At 32.4% G+C, this 23,949-nt stretch overlaps 1 protein-coding gene across 1 annotated transcript; it reads right to left on the bottom strand.

Annotated features, from left to right (window-relative positions):
• Positions 1 to 12,068: 12,068 nt before the first annotated feature.
• LOC137837200 (ultraviolet-B receptor UVR8-like) lies at positions 12,069 to 21,220 on the bottom strand. The gene is made up of 11 exons (XM_068646128.1): positions 21,018 to 21,220; positions 20,783 to 20,927; positions 20,547 to 20,669; positions 20,348 to 20,408; positions 19,456 to 19,565; positions 18,177 to 18,262; positions 17,454 to 17,655; positions 15,611 to 15,664; positions 12,847 to 12,960; positions 12,502 to 12,558; positions 12,069 to 12,427 (listed from the first exon to the last, which is right to left on the bottom strand). Exons 1-11 carry the CDS (start codon positions 21,044 to 21,046, stop codon positions 12,227 to 12,229), a joined length of 1,182 nt encoding a protein of 393 aa, XP_068502229.1. The 5' UTR covers positions 21,047 to 21,220; the 3' UTR covers positions 12,069 to 12,226.
• Positions 21,221 to 23,949: the final 2,729 nt, after the last annotated feature.

The following is a 23,949-nucleotide window of genomic DNA, read 5'->3' on the forward strand; positions in this document are numbered from 1 at the left end:
TTATTGTGCAGCCATTTAAACCAGGATAGAGCGTCCCCCTGCATGTGAAATCCCACCATGGGAAGGCGCTGGTCTGGGGGTATTTGATAAAAAGAAAAGTATTGGTCTGCTTGAAAAAGCCAATCCAGGGGATGTGTACCATCAAAAAAGGGAAGGTTAAGTGTTGGTGGCCTTATGGTTGGGGTTGGAGATTGTTGATGATGGTTGTGGAAAGGAGTGGACTGGTGGCTCAATGGTGAGAGTTGAGTATCGGAATGAGAAACGGTGGTTACCTGGTCCATGAATGATGTGAATGTAGAATGAAGGTGGTTGTTCTTTGCTTCTAAGGTGGATTGTCGGTTAGAGGTGTTCTCTAGCTGGCCTTGGATCAACGTGAGTTGTGTTTGAATGTTGGTGATGAGCTCTTCTAGGTTTTTGGAGGCTGGTGTGGGAGGCATGGTCGGGAATGAAAGCACCAATTTGTTAGGTTTGTGCTACTGCTATGCTAAACTAGGGTTACCATAAAATATTCTCTGCCTTCATTCATATTACTTAGCCCCATTTAAGGGTATAAGTGGGTCATGGGCCTTACAATTAAAACTGAAATACATAATAATAAATGGCAGACTTCTCAAGTAGTGGCCTAGTTTTATCCAATTACAAAATCATTCATCCACATGGGTTGCTTTTTGGGCCTGGTACTTTTATATGGACCGAGTCTAACAGGTTGTTCTTGATTCTACACTATGTGGTATATGCTAATCTAAGGATGAATCTAGTCAACATTTGTTCCTAAAGTGCAGATATGCCCAGAGCGTTTGGTCTTTGTGTTTCAGATGGATAGGTATCCATTATGTCCACCATAATGATTTGAAGCAACACTTTAAGAGTTTTCATCTAGTTTAGGTTAGTAACAATCAAAACCTGGTCTGGAAAGGTCTCTGGACAGCGGTAATAAGGAGTATCTGGGAATAAAGGAATAATGTTATATTCAAGGAGTAGTTGATGTTGAAGAGGTCTTTCAGAAAACACAAATCAAATCTTGGTTGTGGCTAAAACACAAGGTACCCTTTTATAACTACTCTTTCGTGGATTGGGTTTTGAACCCCCTCCCCAACCATTTACATAAGTTTATACATAATTACCTAGGTTTCTTCTGTCCCTTCCCAAGGGTTACAAACCTATGAGTAATCACTATTACAACATAATTATTTGATCCAGAAATAGAAGGAAAATCAATGTCATTTACTGGAGTGAGAAAAACTACCATCCCTGTCTTCCCCATCATTAGAAGAGAACACATATGTAAAACTTTCATCAACAACATTTCAATCATCAAATATTGGTATGTGAAACATATGCTGTAAAAGATAATAAATGTCATCAAACTGAATCAGAATAGTTAAATCATAATTATTGGCAATAAAAAATGACCTGCTAGGCTTCAAAGGGGGCTTGTTAAGTTAAATTCTAGATATAAACCCTTGTAATTGTATGCATGTGAGGAAATACGCACATTATATGACATCACTTTGACAACAATCATTAGTAAAAGAATTAAGAGTTGAGTATTGAGTGTTCACAGTGAACAAGAGGTAAACATTAAAAGACTTATCATAAAAAATATTTAGACATTGTGCACCTTCTTCTATAACATTTAAGGGGGGAAAGTGTACTAGTAAACCACGACAAATTCTGAAATTATTTTCAATATTGCTCCTCCCTCCAAGCTAATAATGAAAGGAAATTTCTATCATTCTGATTTTACATTACTTGCTAGAAAAGAGTTGTAAAACTTGATATTTGATACCATATCACATGCCTCATTCAAATGAACAGCATATGGATGTCTAACTAGCTTCATAATAAAAATATCTGCATTGATCTGCATTATTAATAAATAAATAAAATAAAATAAGAAATAAGAACCATAAATCATAATTCACAAATATAATTCTTAGATTTAAACCTCATTATCACCATTGTACTAAGAAAACCTCTCATATCTTAAAATGGAAGAAACCCAAGTCAAAAGCTCTTAAATTCACACTGACTCACATGAAGTCTAATCCAATCAAAGTACTAGCATCACTCAGCATCAAAGAGATTAATTAATATTCATTGTTCATCTTAATAATATTAAAGCTTAAATAAACTTTTGACGTTGATTAATGTACACTTTTGGTCTTTATAAAAATTTAATAACACATTAAGTTTCCTAAGTTTTTAAAATTAACCAATTTTAGTTCAACATAGTTTATCATCTAATTGCTTAACTAATGCATCAACCTTCTTGGTAGATAATGAAAAACACATTAATTCACTACAAGAATTTCTAATTTTAAGAGGAATTTATTAGTGGAGGTTATTATAACCTCTAGTAAGCTACATAGGTAGTAGAGGTTATTTAAACCTCTGGTAAAACACACACTCAGTAGAGGTTTCCTAAACATCTAGTAAACATCAATGGTTTTTTAATAAGAATTAATTAAAATAAAGTATTTTAATTTTATTTCTTTCTTTTTTATCTTGATTTCTCATTCTTACAATCTAATTAGGACAAAATACTCCACTTTTATATTGATATTCATTTTTTAAAATTTTATTTTTATTCACATTTTATCATTTTTTTCATATGAAACATCTATTTTAATTAAATAGATTTTTTCTCTCTCTAAATTTTATTTCTTCTAAATTTCGTTCTATCTCTCGGAACCCTAGTAAAGCTTCCTTCCCGTCGGTGTGTCTTCTGTTCGTCGCATCACCGTCGTTGTATCATCGAATCACCTCCTCGGACATCGGCGTCCTCCCTCACCTCACATTGATGCTTCCACGCTCCCAACCTTGTCTCAGTGAAGCGTCTACTTGGAACCCTAGAGAAGCTTCCTTCCTGTCGGTGTGTCTTCCGTTCGTCGCATCACCGTCGTTGTATCATCGAATCACCTTCTTCGACATCGGCATCCTCCCTCGCCTCACATTGATGCTTCCACGCTCCCAACCTTGTCTCAGTGAAGCATTTGTGTCGTTACTGGTGTTCTTCTCCGACACCATTCGTGTCTTCCTCAGCCAGGTGCATCCTCCTCAGTTAGGTACGTCCTCCTCGGACATTGTTTCTATCTATATTAGAAACATGCATTATGCTTTTAATGGAAGCCCCGGAAATAATTGGCCGGCTTTCTCTAACATAGAAATTAATTTTAAAAATGGTACTTTGCCTCATACATAGTACATCTAGTTATTTTGAAAATGTGATTAATCTAATTATCTCATTGCTTTGTCTTTGCTTCCCTTCTCCACTTGGTGTATGGTTGACTATGTCAAGTTCATACTGCAATGAATATAATATCTATTGTTTGACCTATCAATATCATTAATTTTGACCTATTAACCTAGCCGCTTAAATGTTATGCTTACTTTTATAATTTTCAATTGGTCCAGTTAAGAATCTTGAATAGAAACTATTTGCAGAGTTACGGTAACATATTTTAATATTTTTCATTGTTTAATTTCTTTTTAGATGATAGCGTTGTTTATTTTCATAAATTTTCTTTGATAAAAATTATCAATATAATGAATTTACTTTTTTATAATAAGAATCAAACTTAAACCTTTATGTTTATTATTCTAACATCAGTCACTAAATGGATCTTAATGAATAAGATGAATGAATTAGTAAGTAATATGTATTTCTTATATCAATATAATTATTTAGTATTAATACAAAATTATGTTAATCACATATTACACACATTTTCTACATTAATAATTCAGTGTCTATTTTTTCATTATGAAAAAATTATACCTATATAGTATTCCCAAATCGTTGGACTATTTTGGTTCAACATTTTTATTATTTGTCACCTACTTTTTTATATATGCACCTCCTAGAAGTAACGGGGGTTTGAAAAACGTCAAGAATAACAAAGGTTTCAAAATCGCCGGGAATAACCAGGGTTTGAAACCATTGGGAATAACGAGAGTTTCAAAACCGCCGGGAATAACGGGGGTTTCAAAAAACCATTGGAAAGTAATTATTTTCCAAGGGTTCATAAAAACTGTCGGTAATTTGTTAACGATGTTGCATCTTCTAAGGGAAAAGCAAATTGTGGGTAATGCACTTAATGGGAGTTAAAACCGCCGGAAACGCCACAAATAACCCTCGTTAAAAATGATTTTTTTTGTAGTGACTTTGGACCATATTTGTTTAATTTTATAAAACTAGGAGACCAAATGTGCAATTAATGTTCTGTAAATACCAAAATTACACATTCATAAAGTTATAGGGAACAAAAATGCATGTAAGCATAATATTAATAACCACGCCAAAACCATCATATATAACCAATGACTTTGAAATGGACAAAGAAAGATGTTTTAGCCCTGTGCTTTTCTACGCTATAGCAAAAACACATGAAAACAATAAAAATTGTATATTATAACTAATTTATTTTAAGGAAGAACATTTTTTTAATAACTTACTAAAATAACTTGCAAAAAAGAAAATGATTATTTGTCATCCTTTTAAGTAAAAAAATAAAGAGGAATATACCAAACCTAGCCTTGAAATTTAGAAAGCGAACTTTAATGTCAATCAATTTGATCTGCAAATTGCCTCATCATTCATCATTCAATTTGATCATGATTTTGAAAACAGTCAGGCAATTTTAATCCATTACCCCTCAACAACCTTGCTCTTTATGTAGTTTCTCTGTTAATTTATCATATTGTTTTTGCATAACCACCAAATTGTACAGAGCAAAGTCAATAACCGCAATGCACTTGTTATTACCTTATGTTAAATGGTTCTTGCAACAAAGAATGACCATCTCAATGGAAAAATATAATATTCCACCATATACCATAAGAGAAAAAGAAAACAAATTTCCATACATGGCAAAACCCAAGAAAAATATGGGATATGAGTAGCAAACAGTGTACCTATATCTCAATTCCTATCATATCCCAAATTTCTCCAAACCCTGAATTCTCCAAACGCCTTAGTCGGTTCTCGCATGACCAAATATATACCAAAACCCCCTTCTCCAATTTTTGAATTCAAAACATCACTACTTCCTCTCGGTTTTGGAAACTTTTCCACAATCAATTTTTTGTTGTCATTTCCATACCCTTACACATCAGCAACATTGCCACATCACCATCCATGACCACGTCTGCAGTGTCAAGAGTGAGTTACTAAATAAAAAGTGTCAAGAAAACATTTTCCTCAATACAAATGCCAAGTAAAACTTAACTACTAATTATATCCCAATTTTCTGTGTTCCAACTAGACTTAGAATTACACAAAAGTATTTCTTTGATAGTCATAATTAGCTACCACAAATTAGAAAAATCTTAAATACATCATACCAATTGACAATTATGTCCATTAATTATCCAAACACAGTTGTCTTCGTCAATCCTATCTAGAGGTGGAATGGAACAAACATCGTGACCTTGGTATAGACAACGTGAAGGTGGTAATCATAAACGGTGTAGAGGAAAGCAAAACCCTTTGTGATATGGAGGAAAGAGATGGGTGAGGGTGAGAATGAAGCTCTGATGGGGGAGATTGGATTGGGGAGGGGTCAGATAAGGGTGTTGAAATATTATTCACATTATACATGGAGTCTATGTGTTCATAAATGTGTCACATTGTGGGCCACATAATCACCACTTAAATGTCGTTTAAGTCAATTTGACAGAAAATACAAAATTGCATACTTTTAAACAACCCTTAGGACCAAATTGATTTTTTTAAATACCAATACACTATAGGGACTTTTGCCCATTAATATAGGGACCAAAAAGGTAAATAAGCCAAAAATTAATTACTTGTTTAAAAAATTTACGAAAAATTAATGACTAATAAAATGGATAAAGATAAAAATTAATTAATAAGTTTAAAATTTAATTTACTAATTAAATTTAAAAACTAATTAATTAATTAATTAAAAGTAAATGTGGATGATGGTTTTGTATTAAGTTGTTATATTCGATGGTCGTGGTTAATCAATATAAATGTATGGTTGTGGGTTGTTTTTGTTTCATTAAATTGATCCCATCTAGTTTGCTATTATTCTAAAGCAATTGCAATGACGAATGATGAGACGTTGTTGTTGAAGGGTGAGATGAGTGAGGTGTTGCACTTGATGAAGAAAACTTTCTATTCTAACGAAGAAATCTTCCTTCGCGAACTCATCAACAATGCTTCTAATGTAAGTTGTTGATCAAATTTGATATGTTATTTTTACATTTCTTTTTTTAACCGTTATTGATTAATGTATGCATGCACAGGCTTTGGATAAAATTCAATTTGAGAGGCTCATGAACAATAGTGTTTTAAATGATGAATTAATTATTACATTGATTCCTCAAAAGGTTAACAAAACACTTTCTATCATTGACAATGGTATTGGCATGACTAAAATGGGTAGGTAGGTGGTGATGTTCAATTTTCTTTTGCATTCCATACTCATTAATTCTAGTATTTGACATATGTGCTTGTTTAGATTTGGTTGATAATTTGGGTATTGGCTTCTACTCTGCTTATCTGGTTGCTGAGAAGGTTATCCTCACCTCTAAGCATAATGACCATGACCAATATACTTTGGAATCTCAACCTAGTGCCTCTTTCGTTATTACCAAGGATATTAATGCCCAACAACTCCCAAGGGGAACCAAAATCACCCTCTTCCTTAAAGACAACCAGGTACATAAACTAATTAATTCTCATATTTTATGTTATTTCTTTTGCTCACTTATTTTTGTCAACAGTTGGAGTACTTGCAAGAGACCACCATAAAGAATCTCATTAGCAAACATTGCCAACTTATTACCCATCCCATTTACCTTTGGAGTGATAACAACAAAGACCATTGGCAACTCATTAACATTTGGCTGCGTAACCAAGAGATGTACGATAAATTTGTGGCTCAAAAGCTTGGGAATCAATTACCAGATGATCTTGCATTCTCCATTCTTTTCAAACTACCTTTGAGATCTCTTAAAAGATATGGATGTCTACACAAATCATGGGCTCTCTTGCTTGAAAGTTCTAATTTCATGGAGCTCTTTCGTATTAATTTCATATCTAACCAACATTCTTACTATGACGATACATCTCTCCTTCTATGCCTCGATCAACCTGATAAGTCCTCCTTATTTTTACTTTCTGGTAGGTCGTTTCAAAATATGGAAAAATTAAATTGGTCAAAGGGTCATTATTCTGGATATTTTATTTTGGGTTCTTCTAGCATTAATGGAATTCTTTGCCTCTACCCACACGGCTCAGGAACTATATATTTATGGAATTCATCTAGAGGTGAATTTAAGGTCATCCCTCCCAGTCCAGTTGAGTATATACCAGATTCTATGGACCCTATGTTTGTGTATCAAGGATTTGGCTATGATTGGACTAGAGATGATTATAAGGTAATTAGAAAATTATGTCTCTTTCCAAGTGTTCATACGGAGGATGACGGGGATTATGAAGAATGGGATATTGCAGGATCGTGGGAGATTTATAGCCTAAGAAGTAATTCTTGGAGGAAAATTAAATCTGATATATATATTTATCCAACCTTTGAAAAAGATGATAAATTCTACTTAGAGGGGATGTGTCATTGGTTGGGTAAATGGCGGGAAAGTTATGCTGAATCTCCAAAAACATATTTGGTATCATTTGACTTAAGCAATGAGGAATGGTTTATAACTCCCTTACCCCCCTTCGATATACCCTTAGAAATATATGATAATTTTGATATTCATTTGGTGGAGAGTCATCTTTTTCTCTTAAATGGTTCAATTGCTTTGATATCAAACTATTACCGTACAACTACCTTTTCCATATCAATTTTGGCTGAAATTGGTAAGAAGGAAACATGGACTAAACTCGTCACTCTTGGACCCTTACCTTACCTTTCGCGTCCTATTGGAATAGGGAATATAAGCAATATACTCTTCAAAACAAATGATGGTAAACTAGCTTGGCTTGACTTAAGGACCCACATGGTTGATAAGCTTGATGTCAATGTACGTGGTATATGTCAGCTAATAGTTTATAAGGAAAATCTTTTTCCAACTAAAGGAATAAATAGTTAATTTTTTTTCTTGTTTTTCCATAATAGTTATTAGAATTTTCTCCTACAAATATTAAAAATGTGATTTTTCAATTTCATGTTGTACTTCTTTCTTTTTTAGCTATGTTGAACCCGTAAACACTAAAAAAACTTGCTATATTTGTAACACATTGTAATCAAATTTTGCATCACAATGACTTAGTGTCCTTGTGAGTATAGCCAATTATTTGATGAAAGTATAAAATTGTCATCAATGTTGTAACTTGTTTTGTATTTACATTTGTTTAATGAAATTTACCATACTAGTGTTCCTTTTTTAATCTTAGAAAAAAAAGTATATAATAGTGTTCCTTTTTAAATCTTAGAAGAAGTCTACTTTCTTCAATGTGTAAACATTGACTTGAATTATTATTTAGATCTCATGTTGATTTTTTAAATACGGTTTAAAGTTTAAGTTATTTGAAATGCGTTAAGTGACTTCTCAATAATATATAAATATATAATTTATTTATTTGAATTTACTTCTTATTTGCATTTGGTAGTATCATTTTATAGTGAGTGACTTCTTATTTACATTTCATATTATCAGTTTTAACTATCATTTGGGTTTTGTTTCCTTTTATAAAAACTGAAAAAATAAATATGCAAACAAATCGTTTTTGTGGAAAAATAAAACAAATAAGACCTTCCCATTGTAAAGTAGTAAGAAAAACTAAATCTAAATGGCCATTTGAGTATAAATACATAGAAGTTGCTTAACGAATTATTATTTATTTTATAAAGACTAAAAATCATAAATATTGTAATAATATTTGTAGTCACTACATATTAATTGTTAAAGAAAAGTTTGATGTTTTTAAAAACAATTTTTGTGGTTTCATGGTGTGAAATTATTCTACAAATGTATTATTATATTTATTTAATTTTCTTACTTAAGATAAAAAAAATCATTTATTAAGATTAATGAAAGTAATTAATTTGGATTTTTTTTACTTATAAAAGTTAGTTGTTAACATTTAGTTTCTTTTGTTCTGGTTAAGAGTAACTAGAGATGAAAGTCCTTTTTACCGACTAAGTTTGTGCATACATAGATGCTTGTATATACCTTCAAGCTTGAGTCCCCTATATTTATAGGAGAACTGCAATTGGGTAAAGGGTTTTTCATAAAGGTTTGGAGAGGTTCTTAGGTACTAGAAAACACTTAAGCGTGAATCTAAGAATGAAATATGAAAGGTTGTTCATCTTATGTTTGGTAACAGAATAATAGTCCAAAATTCATGTCAAGTGACTTAGGATGTCCTTTGAGACTCGCATAGGTCAGCCTATATTAGATCAAGTCAGTTTTAGACTTAATTTCATATTATCGACTTTATACAAATCTCACGAGTACATTAATTGATCTGTAATCATTTAAGTTTCTGGTTGGGAACGTCATGGCAGTACACAACCTCCTATCCTTAAGTCGATCAGTGTGAAAATGCTAAATAGCCTTCTAAAATGTTCTTAGGTTCTTCAAAGATCATGTCAGTTTAGGAGTTTGTACACGAAAAGTCAATTCTCATCATGTTCCTTCCACGTGGTTGGATTTTATTATAGATACAATTGGCTCTAGAAGGGGAGGTGTTGAATGGAGCATGAACTCAATTCTCCTTTGGTGAACTCAAGTAAACCACAACATAAAATAGATGAGGATAGATAAAAGTATGCATAGAAATGTATACTGGTTCACCCAAAACACTACATATACGTCCAGTCCCCTTAAGCTTCCTGCTTAAGAGCCTTAAGTATTGTAAACCTTTCTAGGTAACAAGTATTCTCCACCTCTTCAGGTACACAAGTATTCTCAACTATCTAGGTAAACAAGTACTCTCCATCTCTCTAGGTACACAATGATTAAACACCTCCCCATGCAGCAAGTAGTGAATGCCTCTCGAAGCAGCAAGTTTTAATCTCCCCTTGAGTCTAAGACCTCTCAACAAGTGAGAAAAACACTTCATAAGATAGCAAAAATTGAAAGCTCACTGGATAATCTGCATAGAGTGAAGGATTTACAATACAAGGCTCACTCCCCAATCTATGAATTCTCTAAGTAGCAGCAATGAAATATTGTCACAAAAAGACTACAGACACTAAGAATATGACGACTATGAGATCTTTTTTTACTCGTATATGCTTTGTGTGTTCTATTTCATCTTCAAAGTATTTATATAGTACTTCATCTTGAACAAGAGTTTTGATGTCTCCAAATCCATGAAGATTGGTTGAAGGCTTAGTTGTTGCTTGTGTGTGTGGGTTCTGGGTAGTTTGAATTTGTAATTCACCCATAGTTAGAATCCAAAGCTGATTTAAATCAAAACCTTTTTGAAAAAAGAGTGTTTTCTAAAAAAGTGGAAAAACAACTTGTTGTTTTATCGTTTCAATCGGTTGTTTCACACTTAGAGGTTTTTAAAAGGATTTGAAATTGTTTGACATTGGTTGACTTTGTTGTCAAACCAATTCAATTGGTTGTTTTGACACTTCAACCGATTGTCTTTTGAAAATCCTTAACAGAATTTTGTTAAGTTTGGTAAATATGTTTTAAATGATTCAAAACTGATTTGGCTCTTACATTAAATGTTTTTAACAACCTTTTGGAGTTTAAATAGTTTGTTTTACGCTCCTGGGGTTAAGATATCAAATTATAATCTTTGAAATCAGTTTTCTCCAAGATTTACTTCAAGCTTTTGGATTTTCTCAAAGAGTGGAATAGGATTGTTGTGTAATCTTTTGATTTTCAGTTTTGATTAGGTGTGATCCTTCCTTATTCTCTTGTATTTCTAGAATAATTGTGGTATGCAGAATCAGAGGTTATTCTGAATTTTGTGGTGTGGTTGCCAAAGGAAGTGTGTGTTCTTGAGGGGTTCAAGATCACTTCTTTGGTGTGTGTGCGGTTTGTAATCTGTGATTGATTGCGTAGTGAAATACCCAGTGGTTTCTGGGGACTGGATGTAGCTCTTGGTGTAAAAGTGAACAATTATAAATCTCCTTGTGTGATTCTCTCTTTCCCTAAACTCTTTAATATTTGTTTTAAGTTGTTTTTATTCACTGTTGATTAAAACAACCGGTTGAATCGCATAAACAACTGGTTGATTTCTGGAAATTAACTAAAACAGCTTTGTGCATTGTTTGCGAAAATCTTTCATAAACAATTCATCTCCACATTGATTTTCGTACTAAACTTACATACTAGTTCTTAATTAACTCATCACAAATGTTATACTGACTTCTCATGATATCAACCGCTGAATTTGGAAAGTCCTGCTTGCATCTTTAATGCTCTTTCTCACTTGAAAATTCTTTGAGGTGTATCTTTCTTCAATTTTCTTATGAAAACTTAAAAACGTTCCTAAAATATCCTTTACAAACCTCAAATATATCACTGAATAATATTCTCTTCATATATTAGATTTATCTATTCATTCCATTTCAGATATTAATTCAAACAATATCAATATATTCAAGTTTTGGATAAATCTTTCAAGTTTTAATTTCTCCCAAATATATTCCCCAAAATATGTTTCAAAAAGAATATGACACGTGTTTGCTCTATTTTTCGAAAACCTTTTGAAACACATATTTGAATATGATATTTAACTACAACTGTGCTTTGCAAAATATCTTCGATAATTTTAGTATTTTAAGAAATATAGGATGCCAGAAAAAAAACAGCTCTATACATTTGAATTTTCATAAAATGATTCAAGTTATATTATATAAAGAGAAAGAAATGGAGAAGATTATGAATAATTATCTTGTTAACGTAAAAGTAACTTGATTCCTCTCATGATAATGTTATATTAAATTTTATTACATTATTTAAAGGCTAGATTTTGGGAAACCCACAAATTTAAGTCAGTTGATCTATTTAAAAGTTCTATTTGAATAAAACTAAGTCTCTTGCATTCAAAGGCAATGTTTTAAATAAACAAAAAATTATCTTATGGTAAGATTTTAAGAAATAACATAATAAAGTTTTAAAATGTTATATCTATTTAAGTTATTACCAAAAGAAGATTATATCAAGCTAAATACAACAGATAAAGTTTAGCACCTCAACTGAATTTGAAATGAGTGTGATTAGGGTGATGATCTAGTTTTTCAGTTTTTGCTTTATTTTTATGATTTATGAATCAATTAAGATGATCTGTTTTCCATTCTACTATTGCCAAGGTATGTCTGCCACCACAGGCAACAAGTTTAGCAAACCAATGTCCCTCAGCTTCAGTGGCAGTGAGATTGTGAGGAGGAGGAAGGTTTATAGGTACCTCCATTGGTTGACCAGTCGTCACTTTCCTACCATATCCAAGACGTCCATGGTCACCTCTACCAAACTGCAAACAGTTCAAGCAGATCACTTAAATTTGCTATTGAAAAGAGAAATAAAGATGGCATAGAAAATACTTACAGAAAACATGCGGCCATCACGGGTTAATGCCACTGAGTGAGTACCTCCACAGGATACCTGACCACAAATCAATTATCTTCATATCACAAAAAATTATTACCCTTCAAAAAATTTTCCTTAGATTGTCACGATTAGTACGAGATATGAAGCAACAACATGAATTCAAAAAGGTTTGTGTGAGAAAAAAAGCTAAATTTACATCTTCAGAATTCAAATAGTTTTGGATATTTTGGTTCTTTCTTCATTTTGGAGCATGAATGATGTCAAAGTGAGTTAAAGGATAGAAAGTGATTGTTGCGGTTACCAAGCCATGACACTGACGCAGTGTAAAAAGAAAAAGAGTACCTGCACAATATCTTCTCCAGCTAAAAGTTGAACCTTCTGGGGTACCATTTTACTGCTCTTGTCACTATCACCAAACCCAAGCCTGCCATGTTCTCCCCTTCCCCAGCCATATACCTGAAATAATGTCAAGAAGATAAAATTATAGCCAAATCACTTGAAAAATATTAACAGAAACCAAAAAACCAGACAGATGGAAATAAAGTGGTACTATTAAATATCAAATATTAACAAAGAAAATAAAGGACACAACTGAAAGGTATGGCCCCTCTTAGTCCTTTACAACATAGAACCTATAATTCCATGGAGAATGACCAGTTGCATCAATGGGCTTGCGATTTGGAAGAAGAGGTACAAGGGACAAAGTTTCATTCATCTGTAAAGCTGCAAACTCAGTTAAAGCTTGCTTAATAAACCTAGGTGCTTATGAGTAAGAATAAACCGGGGTGAATGTGATGCATAACAAGGCCCAATGTGGAATGGATAAGATGAATATCATGCGAATTGTTAGGAGGAGAGTACAACTGACTTGAGGAACTGTAACTAGTGAGGCAAGAAAAGCAAACGGGTTTGCTGGTAACCCTATCTTCTATATAATCACATAAGATTTGTCCTTTGGAATGGTGTCACTGGCCTGATTTGCATAAAGCTAACTTGACAAAGATCTAAACACATGGATGAATTTCCTCTAGCTTCTCGTAAGGTTATGAGAGGTCCCTCCCACTATTTGGATTGGAAAGAGCTAGGAAGCTCCTAGACTATGGGGAAGGCAAAAGGAAATGTGGGAAATTGTTGTTGGTTTGCAACAAAAATTAAATAAGAAACCAAGCCTTAATATGGAGGAGGAAAGGGCAAAAGCTGGTGAGAAAAGAAAAAATAGTGAGTCGAGCAACAACCCTAGTGATAGAAATATTTTTAAAAATAGAGTTAGTACACAAGCTACCAACATGTTTAAGAAAGGTTTGAGAGAGGAAGCATGTCAAGCAATTGACAGGTTCTTCTATAACAACATTGTACCTTTCAATGTGACAAAGAGTGAAGAATTTAGTGCTATGTTTGATTTGGTTCCAAGACATGACCTTGGATTTAAACCTCCATCTTATCATGAGATTAAAGTCAAATATTTGAAGGAGGAAGTTACAAATACATCACTTGCTTTACAAGTACATAGGGATGAATGGAAGAAAACGGGATGTAAGATTATGATTGATGGTTGGACTGATAAGAAAAGAAGGAAAATAATAAACTTCTTGGTGAAGAGCACAAAGGGAACTGTATTTCTAAAGTCCATAAATGCATCTTCTATATCTAAAATAGCTGAGAAAGTTTTTTAAATGATAAATAACATTGTTGAAGAGGTGGGAGAAGACAATGTCATTCATGTTGTGACTGATAATGCAGCAAATATAAAGTTGTTGGTCAAATGTTGATGGCAAAGAGGAAAAGGCTCTGTAATATATTTAAGGGACGACAAAAAACTAACTCAATGTAATATATTTTGGTTAATTATTTGCCTTTGTGGAACATCATTGATGAAAGGTGGCACAAGCAATTCTATGGCCTGCAGGTTATTTTCTTAACCCTCAAATGCATTGTCGTCCCTTAAATCAAATTTGGAAGTGAAACGAGGTCTAATGGAATGTATAACTAGGATGGTGGAGGATGAGGATGAACAAACTCTCATTGATGTTCAAATTGATGATTTCAAAAAACAAGAAAAAGAATTTGGTTGTCCCTTGGGTACTAAGTCAATTAATTTAAAGACTCCATCAGATTGGTGGGAGTCTTATGGTGATGTGTATCCAGAACTCCAAAAATTTGCCATTCTTGTCTTGAGCTTGACATCTAGCTCCTTCGGATGTGAGCATAATTGGAGTTCCTTTGAGATGGTAAGTTAATGTTCAAATATATCTCTAGAATAAAATTAGGAATCTACTAGTCCACTACTTGTTTACCATATTTGTCTTGGAATTTGTGTATGTCCACACAAAGAGAAGAAATAGGCTAAAGCAAAGCACAACGAATGATGTTGTTTTTGTTATGGCTAATTCAAAATTAGCTAAGAAGAAACAAACAAGAAAACCGACTCAAATTAATATTGATGATTGTTCATCCAATGAAGAGTAGTTATGGAAGATGAGCATGAGCATAGTGAAGCATTGGATTCGGATGAAAAAACTTGGTTCCAGTCAAAGTTGGGGAGGATGAAACTTAACATAGTCATGATTTACACATGACTGATTTGAATGGTGAAGGAGATAAAAATGATGATGGAGTTGAATATGAATTTAACTTACTAGATTATTTTTTTTAGATGGATTATTATTTTCTCATAGTTTTGTAACTAGTAAAGAGTTACTCCTATTATAAGATGTGGTGTTCACACCTAATTACGTACTCTTTTATATATTATGAGATTCAATTATGAACTTTGAGTGCAATATAATAATTTATAGTGTATATAAATTTTCATATTTCTCTTTCCAATCTTCAGTAAGATCTTGATTTTGACTACCATGCATAGATCATCTAAATTGCTTCTATTGAAAAACCAAAAAAGTGTAACAAGCAGCTTACTTTAATGAAAAAGCTGTTTTCAAAAACAACAATTTATAAATGGTTTTCTACTATAACAGCTACTTTCAGAAGAAACAGAAAAATACAAAATTTAAACATATACAGTTAAATGTAGACTTCAAATATTTTAAAAGGATATCTTCACATTAAAATTTAGAACCAATAGATTCTACACACAAAAAAGGAGTACCTCTCCTTCATCGGTCAATGCAGTAGAATGCCATCCACCAGCTGCAATATCAACCTAGAGTTCCAAACAGATTTAATAAAAGAAATTAGATATTTAAACTATAATCAAAGATTGACAGTTTGTAGGGTACAGATACATAGCAATCCTCAATCCCTATCGCACACCCAAATATAACCCCAATAAAGCCAATGTTAAAGAGAAAGAATGCCACTGGAAGCAAGGAGCTATACCAGCAAGTTGGTAAAATGGAAATAAATGAAAAATAAAATGAAAATTAAAGGTGCTTGGTTGAAGACAAATAGAGAAGATATGACTAAAGAGATAGAGAGATGAGTAAAGATAGTGAGAAATAGTACATTGGATCCCACCAAATTTAAAATATTTTTCCTCGCTTCTTCCCCGCCAACCCAGTTATATTAATTCTATCTTCTTTCATCTTATGAATTTCTTCAATACCAAACAAAGGCTAATCATTTACAATATATATCTAGCATTCTACCTACATGCATAAATTTAATAATATTTGCTTCTGCACCAAAACAGCACATGATCACTCTCACACACACACATGTTATAACACTAACATATGGCTGCATTCTAAACCATATATCTGATTCTAAATCACACAAGTTTATAAAGAGGAATATTCAGATATCACCCTAAAATTTGTCTTAGTAATTAAGGATCTATTTGGTTTGAGATATAGGTTTCTTTTCATTTCCTATGTCCAGGAATCATAACAAAAAATCATATTGTTTTCACTTTAGTTCTTGTTTTACACGTATAGTGTATAGGTAATGGTGAAAACTAATTCTTTTGTTCTATTTATTATACAAATCTTTAAAAGCAAAAGTAAGTCTGAATATGAAATGTGATATTTTATAATTATCTGCCAAAACAAAAAATATTTTCTCAATTCAAATAGCATAATACACATTTATATTGTTGTCACTTTGTTGACGTGAAACTAGATAGAGGATGAGGAAATAAATTGGACAGCACAACTCATTAGAAGGATAAATTTACATTATTGAGTATATATTATACCACATTTAAAAACTACAAGGAAAATTAGGCAAGCCATCTCAGTCTCATGGTTGTCCTATAACTCATTTCCTCTTGGCCAATGGTAGCTTACGAAGCACTACAAAAGGTATGACATAGTGATCCTTTTGTTAACCTTTGTAAAACAAAATTGACAAAGGAAAAATGAAAACAAAATGGGCATAAGAGGCTATATGCACACAGTTATATTCAATGTTGAAGAACTCAAGGAAAATAAAAGGATCAGAAGGGGGATAAAAGATCCTCAAACTTGACTTGTAAGAGTTACGAGGATATGAAAAACTCTATTTACAGACCTGTGCATGCATTAAAAATAATATAGACAACTAAAACAGGTTCCCATGTCCTAAAACTACTCCTAATAACTAACAAATGGCAGCAAGAACAGAACAAGATATTACTAAGAAAAATTATAGAACAGAACATAGTTGAAGATGAAGCCAACAACTGATGATGACATTCTTGTTTTCATGTGTCAAAGAGAAGACATGTAATTTCTTCATTATTATGAAGCTCACATAGCTTTCTATGAAAAAAACTCCAGATAAACTACTTTACTTCCTTTTGTTGGGGCAGCACAAAAAATCAACCCATTGTATCACTTGCTACTTGCTATAAAATTTAAGAGTGAGTTCCAAAAATAATCTTGAAATGTCATATTCTTGGTTTATACAGAAATATGCATCACTTTGTACACATACCAAAATATATCATTTATTCAGTCTGCTGACACAGAAGCTGAAAATAACAAGATGATTCCAGATAATGATATACAAACCAGAGTAAGATCAGAAAGTCCTTGGACAGGAATGGGTTGTGATCTTGGCTGAGTATCTCCAGTTCCAAGTTGTCCATATTCATTATTTCCCCATGCCCATAAAGTTCCATCCTCTTGAAAAGCCAAATTATGAAATGCTCCAACAGCAATGAGCCTCACACTTTCAAGACCTTGAACCCGAACAGGAACTGAAATCTGTTTTCTGTAAGATAAAGCAAAAATAATTTAGAAGTTAGCAAAAAGTAGAAACTGTTGTTTACTAAAAATGAAGAAAAACAGCTGAACAAGTAAATTAAGTTCATCTTAAGATAATAGTAGCATAGTCTTGTAAAGAAAATGAAAAGAAAAACACTGGATCAAGCTAGATAATTTTTTTGGTAGAAGAAAACATGCCAAATTTTTTTGTGTAAAGTGCCATCTTTGCTAGAATTTGAAGCATTTGTTTGGAGCAGAATTCTAGTGTTGGAAGCTTCTAGTTGGTATGGTATCAAAACCTATAATTCATCTTCATACCTCAACTCTTTGAGTGCAAATTATATATCTATTGAGAACCTTCACTTAATGTCAATTGGTTTTAAGATGAGATCTGGCAATTTTAACTTTTTTCATGATTGTTTTCTGTTTTGTTCTTTGAATAGGAGGATTCTTTATCGTGCTTTTTTCTTTGCAATTCATTCCCTTCATCTCAATAAATTTATTATTTTATTCTAAAATGAAAATTACATGTCACCAGGCGGCCATGGCTGACCCCATGTCCAAACATGACCTTCACGTGTAAGTACTACTGAGTGAGTTCCTCCTGCAGCAACCTACACCCCAATCAAATTAGAAAAACATTAAAGAAAGCAAAACCCATGCCATCCTGCAATGATGCATTTGTTACAATAGAGATGTAGAAGTAGCTATACAAACTCAAACACTTAGAAAGCCTTTATTGCACAATTACTTTACAGAAAAAAATCAAATTCAATTTATTGAGCAGGACTACGGGGATTAAGGTCATAACAAAAAATTATAATCAGACGTCATTCAGATTCACCACATACACAACAAACTAAAATGAACAATTAAAACTGTCTGGAGCTATAAATGATTTTTTCCTTGTCAAATCATCACCAAAAAGTCAAGGTGATAGACTTACTCTCGCTAAGAGCAAAGCACATGTCACAAATGTTGTAAATAGCAGATTATTAAGGAAAAAAATATTCTCAATATCTCCATAGTAATTAGGAAAAAATATATTCAGAAACTTCCTATTTATTTCAGCATATTTTTATTTCCTCTTTTAAGGGTTTTGGATATTACAGATAGAGATTACAAGAATAAAACTGGTGCAATTGATATCAATAAAATAATTCTTTAGTTTTCAACCAAAAATTTAACCTTAAAAATTACTGGAATTAAGCATTTAAAATAAAATTTAAGAATAGGTCAACTATAACAATTTTATGTTTACCAGTGTATTGCTTATTGGAACATAGGCCATTTTAGTTTGAACAAGTCTCACAGGGCCTTGCATGGACAAGAAACAAAAGAAAATCTCAGATGTATCCTTTGCTTTCCAACATATCAGAAGCTGTAATTTGATCTTCACTTAAAAGATATGTAGAAATACAGTATCTATTTTCTTTCTCTGTGGTAAGGTTAACTAGTAAGCATTGAGCAAAAGCAACTTAAAAATGTCTGATATTCTACTAAGATTACATGGGAATTGTACAATAATAACAACAAAATTACAAGAACTTAAAGCTACCATAATGTTCTGTCATAGACAAAATATTGACAGTGTCACTCACATCTAACTCCTTTGTTCATGAATTCACTTAGAGTTCAAAAGGATGATGACAGGTAGATGAAAACTTGCATAGGAATTACAGCGACATAAAAAACTAATGAATTTAAGAAAATAAATGTACATCTAACACTAAAGATTGGCACAAAAACAAAGGCAAATCACTTTTGTTCCACCATAGCATGCAACGCATTGGAATACATAAATTACCTGCCGAACAACAAGCTTAGGAGCACAGCGTTGAGGGATCTCTATATCTCTCCTTAAAGGTCTATCCTTGCGCTCAGGTTCTTCACCACACTGCCCATATTCATTTCCACCTGAAATAAATTATGCTAGCTCTTAGAAGTCGTATAATATATATATGCATATACACACACACACACATCAACACTCTTTGAGAATTTTGGAGCTCTAAAAGGGAAAAAGAATATGACATTTCATCCAACATCAAATTTTTAGTTATGAAGTATGTAGTACAGGTACACAATCCGTGTAAGTATGCAGTTTGTCACTTTTTACATTACTATTATGAGACTTCCTCTAAAAAGAATCTGGTAAGCAGTAACTCAGTAACTATATTATGACATGGTTATTTAGTATTATGAGATGGTTATTTTGTCCAAAGAGTCATTCAAGTAAAAAGTGGTCGGAACAGCATAAGGTTTAAAAAGGAATGAAAGGAAAGCATATGGCAATCGAAGTGGAAAACGAGAAGACACTTCACGCAAAATTATTTTTGAAGCGATATGATTTTAGTTTGGATGATTTTATAATAAAAACAAGTTAATAGTCAAACTAAGTATAAAATTTCTATCCAACACAAATCCTATCTAAATTTGCATTAATTCGGAATCAATCCCTCAGCATGAGATCAAACAAGTGAAGATTTAATTTGCTTCTAGAAAATCTAACATGAAACTAAACGGACACTTAGTATGCTTAATGACGTTGCCACTTTGGACAATGCTAATTCTACTAATCACAATAATAATAATGATGGTGATGATGATGATGATGATAAAAATAATAATAAGAACAACGTGATGGAGAAATAGAAGCAAAAAGGATTTATGGTGTGGAATGAATAATAGTATAATACCCCAGGCATAAGCTCTGCCCTGATCATCAACAGCCAAGCAGTGCCACCCCCCAATAGCCGCCTAACAACCACAAGCTATTCACTATCAATACTCACATAATAAGTACACCATCAAAAAAGAATAGCAAGGGTATAATAAGCATGATAATCAAGAATTGAAGAAAAGAAAAGAGAATGAACAAGATGGAAGGATGTATACCTGGACAATCTTAACACTGGAAAGATCCTTGACTTGGCTGGGAATGTTCTCAATCTTGTTCTCGGACTTGTTCTCAGCTGGGTGCCCAAGTGTGCCCCTTTGGTTCCAACCCCAAGTGAACAACTACATCACAAGTAACCACCACCCCACCAAAAAAGATGAGTTTTTGAACGATACCCACGATTTATAAGAACGAAAAGAGAAAGATACAGAGAGAGAGAGAGAGGTTAAGATACTTTGCCGTCGTCACCGATGGCGAGGGAGTTTCTGCTGCCGGCGACGATGGAGCGGAAACGTTGAGGTTCGAGAGCTTCGACGAGAGAGACCCATTCTTTCTCTTCGTTGTTGCCGATTCCTAGTTGACCATCTTCACCAGAGCCCCTGAATGAAAAGAATCAATCACAGATGGTCCTTTAAACGAGACAAGAAAAAGAAAGAAAAAATGGTTATACAGAAAGAGAGAGCAGAAACCATGCAATAATGCGGGAATGGGAATCCATGAAGGTTAGAGTAGAGTAAGAGAGCAGAGTGAGAGAGACAACAGAGAGTGCCGAAGAAAATGAAAGGAAGATTATCACAAACACTTTGCGTGCGTGGAGCTTACGAGTTAGTGTTTCTGAACACCTTTTCAAAATGCAATCACTCTACAAATTCCATTACCCAACAAGAATAAATAAACCATTAATAAACCCAAAGGAAATTATATAACCACTTTACTAAACGTGAATATTTATCAATTATATATTTGAATTTACAAAAGAAAAATATAAAAAAAATGGAACTATGTTTGCAACATAAAAAATAAAAAGTTTGAAATAAAGACGGAAACATCAGTCTTTAAAATTATGGAAAAAAATATATTTAATACAAAAAATATAAATTAAACTTAATTTATACTTAAGGCTAATTATTTTTATAAATTGTACATGTTTTTAAAAAAAAATTAATTTATGTATAAATTATTTTACCTAATAAAAATAATTTTTTTTTATAATCTTTGAGGAAAAACTAGTTTAAATATACCCTTATGTAATATATTTTGTTTTAGGAATCAAAACGTGACTTTAAATTTGAAGTTGAATATAAATGAAAAGGTTGACAAATATTAAAAGAATTTATAAAATTATTATTTTAAAACTTTAAAATTTTAGTCAGAAATAGTGTTATATAATATTCTATATGAATTCGTTCTTTAGTATTCGTGTTTCTTCGTCAAATATCTTATAATTGTATTTAAATACTTTTGTTGGAGACCAGAAGTTTCTTCTCTCTTTTTTTTCTTTTTGAATCTTTAACAATATTCCTCATCCTTGAACATAATTTTATTTGTTTTTAGGAGAGAGAAAAATATATGCACGTATAAAACCTGTTAAAATTTCTTCATACAAATGAGAGTGAGTAATGAGAATTTTTGTTTCAAAAGAACAAGTTGAAAGGGTGATTTGTAATTAGTTTTAGATTAGGAAAATAAAACATTGGTATCCAAAATAATCCAAATAGTAAAGGAAGGTTGTTTTACTTTACAACTCATAAGCTATTCTACTTTACAAATATATGCTAATGTAAAAAGTAAAATCTTTCAATAAAGAAGTTTCAAACTTATTCTTTCACGTGCTTCAATTTCACCAAGAAGGGAACTACTATCATACCAAATTTTTTGGGTCACAAAAGTACACCCCTAACTTCACCCTCATTCACAACCAATGGAAAACAAATTGCCTTGTTTAAAAAATATGCTCATGCTTTTATAGATTAAATCAATAGAGTAAATTTGTGCTATTACATTATTTATTTTTTATTTTGGAACTAGTGTAAAATGGAACACAGTTGTATAATGGTAATATTTGAGTTGCATATAACATGAGTTATGCAAGAAAAATCAGTGTAATATTATATTAATAGTACCGAACATTAAAATTAATTGTTGCAACATATTTTTGAAATTTAATACTTGCGAGGAGGAAACTATTACATCAATTAAGTGGAATAATGGATGTGATATGTATTTTTTACTCTTCCAAAACAATGTGTTTAAGTCTTTTTCTTTGTATTTGGAAAGATATTACATCAGTTAAGTGAAACAAACAACTGATGTAATATATACTTTTCTTACTTATTCAAAACAACGTGTTTAAGTAATTTTCTTCGTATTCAGGAAAGCTATTACATCGATTAAGTGGAACAACCGTTGTAATAGATATGTCCCTCAACCTTTATTTTGGTTAATCATGTTACTCCCCGTTATTCACTGTGGAGACTTCCCTCGCTTATTTTGTTTACCACTTCCAATGTTTCATTGTTACTGTTGTTGAACTCTATTGATGGTTACCACTGTTGAATGTGATGTTGCTTTGTACATGGAGGTTACCAGTATGGGAAGTGGAGGCTCGCGGTCACAATAATGTTAGAGTTGGAAGTTACCGTTGTTGAACGTGGTACTGTGTTGAACATTCACTCCTCTAGTTCGTTCACATTTTGTCTTTGGTCACACACTACACCCGTTTACACATCACCAAAGCTTGCGTCAGTTTCCCCTTACTTATTGGAATCAATGTTTGTAAAATCGTTTCACTGCTACCGTGGTACTCCACCAAGAACACACTTTTTAGCCCCAAAACCATTTTGTAAGGGGTGTCACTACTACCAACCAGCGTAGGGCGCCACTGCTACATTTGCAACCACTGTGAGGGCATGTCGCTGCATTACATTTTTTTATATATATTTTAATAATGTTAAATATTATATTAATATTAAAATTAGTATTTCAAAAAAATTAAATTTATATTAGAATTTAAAATGAATATTGAATTTAAAACTCATACTTTTTTCATTCTTTTTATTGTAATTTGACATTGTTAATTGTTATATGTTGAACGACTTGGTATTGGGTATGAGATTGTATTGTGTCTTTTGTTGTATCGAGTGAACCTTAGTTTCTCGTTTGAGATTCAATATAAATATTTAACACTATCTCCAATTTTTTAGTTATTAATAAGTTTTCTTTAGGTTAAAACATAAAAGGAAGTATGTACATTGTCAATCTGTCATTATGAGGCAAAAAAGATATTGTTTTCGATGGGTATGGAGTACTAGAAAATACATGCATGTCTTAATGATAAAAAGAACCTTAGGTGGCATGTAAATGGAAGAAAATGTGAGGAGTTGTTATGACATGTTTTCGATTCATCGTAATGGAAGAAAAATAATTTTTTGTATCTTGAGTTTGGGAGTGATCCAAGAAATATTAGACTTGGTCTTGCAATCGATGGAATGAATCTTTGCGGTAACTTAAGTAGCAAACATAATTCATGGCTCATTTTGGTAATTATTTATAATATGTCATATTGGTGTGTATGAAGAGAAAATATATGATGTTATCTATGATGATGTTAGGACCAAGACA

The sequence above is a fragment of the Phaseolus vulgaris genome, chromosome 4 (assembly GCF_000499845.2).
Source record: "Phaseolus vulgaris cultivar G19833 chromosome 4, P. vulgaris v2.0, whole genome shotgun sequence".
Lineage (NCBI taxonomy): Eukaryota > Viridiplantae > Streptophyta > Magnoliopsida > Fabales > Fabaceae > Phaseolus > Phaseolus vulgaris.

Coding starts and splice junctions, on each gene's coding strand:
- LOC137837200 (XM_068646128.1), bottom strand. CDS start 21,046: ATGGATTCCCATTCCCGCATTATTGCATG. Junction 20,670..20,782: donor CCATCGGTGACGACGGCAAA/GTATCTTAACCT, acceptor CTTGTGATGTAG/TTGTTCACTTGGGGTTGGAA. Junction 12,961..15,610: donor CATTGACCGATGAAGGAGAG/GTACTCCTTTTT, acceptor ACATTATTTCAG/GTATATGGCTGGGGAAGGGG.